This window comes from Nematolebias whitei, chromosome 17, assembly GCF_014905685.2.
Source record: "Nematolebias whitei isolate Nwh7 chromosome 17, NemWhi1, whole genome shotgun sequence".
Taxonomy (NCBI): domain Eukaryota; kingdom Metazoa; phylum Chordata; class Actinopteri; order Cyprinodontiformes; family Rivulidae; genus Nematolebias; species Nematolebias whitei.
In genome coordinates this window covers 237,730-244,376 of record NC_056514.1, presented here as the reverse complement: position 1 = coordinate 244,376, position 6,647 = coordinate 237,730, and the positions used below count along the sequence as shown (strand labels likewise).

The 6,647-nt window shown below is 44.0% G+C and overlaps 1 protein-coding gene across 1 annotated transcript in view; it reads left to right on the top strand.

The window, feature by feature from the left end:
- LOC119424074 overlaps window positions 1–5,492 on the top strand; it is an 86,230-nt gene extending 80,738 nt beyond the window's left edge. Inside the window, exons 7-10 of the mRNA XM_037691544.1 lie at window positions 2,490–2,692; window positions 3,274–3,400; window positions 4,133–4,221; window positions 5,478–5,492. Of these exons, the coding sequence (XP_037547472.1) occupies window positions 2,490–2,692; window positions 3,274–3,400; window positions 4,133–4,221; window positions 5,478–5,492 (434 nt within the window). The remainder of the gene's footprint in view (window positions 1–2,489; window positions 2,693–3,273; window positions 3,401–4,132; window positions 4,222–5,477) is intronic.
- The last annotated feature ends 1,155 nt before the right edge of the window (window positions 5,493–6,647 follow it).

Sequence of the window (6,647 nt, the reverse complement as noted above, 5' to 3'; positions counted from 1 at the left end):
GTTTTGTTTTTCTCTGGCTCCTCGTGTTTTGTTTTTCTCTGGCTCCTAGTGTTTTGTTTTTCTCTGGCTCCTCGTGTCTTGTTTTTCTCTGGCTCCTCGTTTTCTCTGGCTCCTCATGTCCTCGTTTTCTCTGACTACTCGTTTTCTCTGGCTCCTTGTGTTTTGTTTTTCCTCTGGCTCGTCGTTTTCTCTGGCTCCTTGTGTGTTTTTTTCTCTGGCTCCTCGTGTCCTCGTCTTTCTCTGGCTCCTGGTTCTCTGGTCCCTGGTGTTTTGTCTTCTCTGATCCTCGGTCCCTAAACCCTTGCAGTGCCACCCTCAACCCGCCCTAGTCTTTCGGGAGGGGGGTTTTTTGGGGACGCCTGGAGGCGTCTTTGGGGGGGGGGGGTACTGTAAGGACGGTACTTTTCTGTGGCCCGGTTTGTGTCTGTTTCCCTCGTGCTTCCTCGTTAGTTTCCATTGTTGCCACCTGCGTCTCGTCTCCTGACAGTATTTAAGCAGTCCTATTCTGTCTTGTCCTTTGTCGGGTCGTCTTCGTTGGTACTCTCCCTTGGTCTCCTGAGTCTTGTCCTGTCTGTCCTGAGTCTTCCTGGTCCCTGGAGTTCCCCGTGTCTCTCTTGTCGCCTGAGTTCCTCGTGCCTTGTTCATGTAAGTTTTGCTGCCCCGTAAGCTTGTTTATTTTGTACTTTTATTTATCATTAAAACATATTTTTTGTATATCTGCCGAGTTGAGTCCCTGTTCTGCACTCTGGGTTCGCTGCTAACCGCAAACTACGACATGTTGTTTTTATTAAGTAAAACGTGCCAAGTTTTATTCATCAGAGCAGATCAGAATAATCAAGTGTACAATATTTTGATGTTAAATTTTGATTCTGTTAATAAATGACCACATTCATTTTGATGGGTCAAAGAAAATTAACGTCTCATGTCACTGATTAGACCATCTCCCAAACAGTATCTCTGTCACATATATGTCAAGTAGCTAGAAAAAGAGAGAACCCGTTATTAAATATTGATTGTAGTGAAGCTCCTAAGCTAACCTAACCTATCTCACTACACCAGACAAACGGAGAACCCCTAAGGGGCTGTACCCAATCATTGAAATCCTAGATGGAAGCTTATTGGTGTAGCCAGCTGCCAGAGAATGTACACCACCACCCCCTCACAACCCACTCTGGATGGGGGCAGAACTTGAAATCGCCTCTACGCCAAGAGGAGATATTGACTCAGAAAAAAGACAGAAAACCCTCAGCTCCACCTCCTCCTCTGTGTCAGGGGAGGAGGTGGAGAACAAGGAAGATAGGAGGAGGGACGAGTTGGATGATCATGTACAGTTATTTCAAGACGTAGAAAAAACACTGCATGAGACTGAGGAACAGATGACCAGAATTAGATTAAAGCTTGAACAGGCAGATAAGCAAAAACAGAATAAAATGAATATAGATGAGACTGGAGTTAACATCTCTCTGGTAGCCAAGGGAAAGGTCACGGAGAGAGAAGAAAAGGGAGGTTTTCTGACAGAAGAAGAGCTTCTAGAAGCATGCGAGGACTTGTTAGCAGATTATGAGAGAGAAGAAAGAGAAGTTTGTGCGGAGTACTGTGAGAAGACACACCCCATGACACTCCGGTCAAGACAGGCGCAGGGAAACTACCCCTTACTGCAGTCAGCAGGAGGGACACTGAAATATGTACATTTTCCCTTGGGAGATAGAGACGCGTTGGTTGATAAGCTTCCTAGTATCTCGGCAGGAGGAAGCTTATGGTTATGTGAGCTGGATGGACTCACGAGAGGAATGACTTTGGCACTAGGAGATTTTAGGGCAATTTTAGGACGTTGTGTCACCCCTATGGTGGAACATGAGTTGGAACGAGCCGCCCACACTGACACTCAGCCAAACCACACTCCTTTAGCAGTGGTAATTACACAATTAGCCAGACAAATTAAGCAACAGTTCCCTTTGTCTACTCCGGCAGCAATATCAAAATTTGAATGGGACCCTAAGGTCCACCCAAAATATTACATCACTCAAGCAGTAGAGATTTGGATGAGACACACAACAGTTAATCCAAAAGGTGAACCGTCTAATCTGACTGAATTGTTCAGAGAAGCAGTTTTGAAGGGAGTACCTGATGAAGTGTCAGAGCTGATGGTGAAAAATCCTGATCTCCCAGGGTGTGAGCATGCTAAGTGGGAAAAACATTTACTACATAATTTGCAGGCGGCACAGGACAAGTTAAAAAAAGAAAAAAGATGAAAGAGCTGACCTAGAAAATCAGCTCCTCAAGTTATAACTTCGGGAAGCACGACAGAAGGTATCAAAGAACAAGGATAACTCTGAGAAAATGATGTTAGCTGCGGGAACAGGGAATGTTTCACAACTTACACACAACAATGTCGCACCTGTGACTAATCAGTATCCTGGAGGAGGATTTGTCTCCTCTCCATATCCCGATCCCTCTTTTCCCTTGTCGTCTTTTCCATTTGCGCGCAGGTCTGGTGGGACTGGACGTGGAAGAGGTTGGCGTGCTGGTGGTCGTGCATGGGGAGGCATGGCGCGTGGACGAGGTGGCTGGGGTGCACCAGGGCAAAGGAACCTACAAGACGAAATCTGTTACAACTGTGGGAGACCTGGCCATCGGGCCAGACAGTGCAGAGCCCCACCCATGCAGGGGAGTAAAGGCGGAGGGTCACAAGGTATGATTCCACACAATCCTGCTAACATACCACCTCCTGCCAGTGGCCAGTACCTGCAGTGGGAAGAAGACGTGTACCAACAATATTGACACACCCCTGAGACCCGGTCAGGTAACATGACTTCTGCAGACCCCATGTTATCTGCCAGAGTGGGAGGTCAACCTATGAACTTTCTAGTGGACACAAGAGCCACATATTCGACTATAAACAGCACCCTCATCAACAGTTTAACATCAAAAACTGTGTCTTTGACAGGGTTCTCAGGGAAAGAGCAGAGTCTGCACTTAACAAAACCATTGACTTTTAACCTAGGGGCCCAGACGTTGCAACATTCTTTTGTCTGCTCCCCATCTACTCCTGTGAACTTACTGGGAAGAGACTTGCTGATCAAGCTGGGAGCTACCGTACTGTGTGGTGCAGATGGGCTGACAGTTTCGCTACCAGATGGCTCCATCATCCATTGCAGAGACTCAATCACAGATGGACAATATTTGTTACACCCTGTCACTCCGGAGTACGCAGACATCTATTGGGGCCAGTTGACACATGAACAGTCGAGCTGTCTCCTGAAAACATTCCAGACCTGGAAGCCCTGGCTCATCAGTATGCGTGCCTACATTTCTCCTGCTGACCTGCCTCACGTCACCCTCTTCTATGACCGGGAACACACAGACTGGTACCAAGAAGCCTTCTCATCTGAACTTGAGGGTAAGACTTGGCAAATTAAAATTGAAAATATTTATGTAGCTCCTGAGGGAGTATCAGCGGCAGTAACACTGACCACTGAACAGCTTAGCTGGTATCAAATGAGTGATATTCAGCACATAAGCAGAGCATCCTGACACATTCAAAACCACTACGGGTGAAAGACATGTTATCTTTCCTTGGACTCACTGGCTATAGTTGTAGCTACTTGCCAGCATACACGGACCTGACTCAACCCTTACGCCATCTGGTCAGGGAACAAGGTATGAAAAATTTGAATAAGTCCACTAACCTGGACAAAAGAAGAAGAAGACGCCTTTACTCGTCTAAAACAACACACGGCATCGGCAGCTGAATTAACCTTACCCGATTACAGCTGTCCTTTCTTCCTGGATGTCTCTGTAACAAAACACGCAATAAATGGGGTTTTGTTTCAGAGAAAAGGGGGAGAGAGGAAAGTATTACAGTACATCTCACTTATGATGAACAACATGGAAAAAAGACATCCTCCATGCAAACAACATGCAGCCGGGATAGCGAAACTGATTCAAAAAACAGCACACATAGTTATGGGCCACACCCCGCAGGTGCTGACAACACATAGTGTGGTTGCCTATGTGAACTCACAGTGTTTTACGATGACAGCTCTTAGACAACACAGACTATCAAGAATCTTAGAAGCCCCCAACATAACATTCTCACATGAGGGAATAAATATGGCAGATTGTGTTGCAGAAGGCGAGCCTCACCAATGTGAAGAGCTGGTGGTCAAGCTGGAGAAAGTGAGGCCAGATCTAGAAGCATCCCCACTTTGGGGAATACAGGTAAGACACTTATTCACAGATGGGTGTTGTTACAGACATCCAACAGAAGGCCTGAAAGCAGGTTATGCAATAGTGGAAAAAACAGATACAAGCTATGAAGTGATAAAAGCAGAACAGCTGGAAGGTGCACCATCTGCACAGACAGCAGAGGTCAGAGCAGTGGTAGAAGCACTGAAACTAGCGGAGAATCAGAAAGTGAATGTTTACACGGATTCCACCTATGTAGTAGGAGCAGTCCATATGGAACTTTGTCAATGGATTAGAGCAGGTGTTTTGACAGCAGGAGGGAAAACCATTTAACACGAAGCAGACATGAAAGAGTTAGCAGAGGCTCTTCTGCTGCCCTTGAGAGTGGCAGTAATGAAATGCAAAGGACATGATAACAGTGACTCTTACACAGCTCAGGGAAATCAAGCAGCTGACAATGCAGCAAAAAGCCACAGTAGGATACTCTCCCTTGATGATGACAGTCGCAGCAGAGGAAGAAATAAAATCCAAACTTACACTTGAATAGGTTACTGAACTCCAAAAGGGGGCGGCACCAGAAGAAAAAGAACATGTGGAGACTAAGAGGGCGACTGAGAAGGAACAGTAATTGATGTACAGACTTGCTTTGCTAGGTCATTTGTGTGTACATAGGAGATTTTAAGTTACAACGCTCTTAATAAGCAAAGTATTTATTTTTCTTCCTTTGAATGTGTACATGACAGATCTCTTAGGGGGATGCCCCTAGACCCAGAAGAACAATGAAAATGTGGTGGATCTGTGTTAAATACATTTGATTTGACATAACTAGACTGGACTGGACTGATAAATTAATTAGGTTCTCATGTATAAAGTGTTTTTAACCACATTTTTACGATAGTCATACATTGTGAAACTTTTGTTTTTGTTTTACCTAAACAGATCTCCGGAGGAGCTATGGCAGAGCTGAATAACTGATTTTGACTTCATTTTATTTTTCCAGCTCCATTTATCAGCAAACTCAATGTTTAATGCTGTATTGTGCTGTTTTGAGGACAGGGTGATCAATGAAAATATATTTTTCTGTGCATGCGTTTACTAAATTCTTTCACACAGGCAGGAGGAAATAAGACAAATAAAATCTATCATCTTAACTAAAAATTAACATCACTCATGCCAAATATTCACCACTAAACTTTGAAACCTTAACTCTTCTGATTACTCATCTTCACTGCATGTGGTAATCACATATTGCTGTGTTTTCTTGTGAAAAATAACTTTGCTTCTTTCAGGAAGATCCAGAGTAAAGGACTCTGGAGAAATCTATCATATCCTTTTTGAAGTTCAGATTTGTAAACATTAAAAAAAGGGATGAAAGTATGAATGGAATGTGGTTTATGTTGTTCTATAAAACCATTATAGTGTAGAAGTAATAATGAAATATTTTATATTGACAAACCCCTTTTAGTGGTAGATATAGAAAATACAGTCACATGCCTTAGAGGGCTGAAATTGTGCTATGTTTGGAGATATGTGTTGTACTTTCATCCCCAACAATACAGGTTCTGACGGGTCAGTGACAAGGGCACTGGAGGGATTGAGGACGCTGAGTGTTCTGGTCGTATGTGGTTGCTGCTGTGTGCCCTGTGCAAGATCACTCGTGCGCTGTATCACCTTGACCATCGAGAAAGGGAGCGGGGATAGACCTTCTGGATATCAGATGTTGTCAACCAGCGATCCTTCAAGCCACACGGAATTTGAGCTCTCCCTGGTGGCATAACCCGAGAACTGCTGACACTGGCTTCACAACCTGTCTCCTAATATGTGTTTTACACCATTTTTCTTTGCTTTAAGTTGATTCTTGTACATATTATAATTACATGTGTTACTTTGCTTCCCCTGCTCCCAAATTACTGTTGAGTATTGGTTTGGATATTTTATCATATTGCTAGCAATAGGAAACTTAGATAAATGCATGTGGCCACATTTTAACTTTTACTGAAACTCTCTCTCTCTCACTCTCTTTCAGTCTGTGACAACGTGACAGAACGATGCCTCTATGAGATGGACCTTAATTGTCCAACCAGTTCGTAGTCATTGTTAAAGACGCAGGCCAACAAGTTGTGGTACTTTTAAAATACAGGCATCCACTGTGCACTTTGTAACCAACTGACAGAGAATTACATTTTTAGACATTGTATTGCGTTTTTTCACTAAGTTGTGCTATATTTATCTTATTAATGGCTCATTTGATTGCAATTGTTATATCATTTAAACAGCAATTTTGTTAAACTTATGACACAGGGTAAGGATGATTGTAAGAGTGCACTGGAACGCCATCTTGGTCGTTGTCACAAGGGGCGTGAGGCGTTGTGCTGTTTTTACCCCGCACCACTACACCGTTGCCCCGGGGATTATTCTGGCACAAGTTCTGGACACTCGTCAGGTGCAGATGTTTGCAG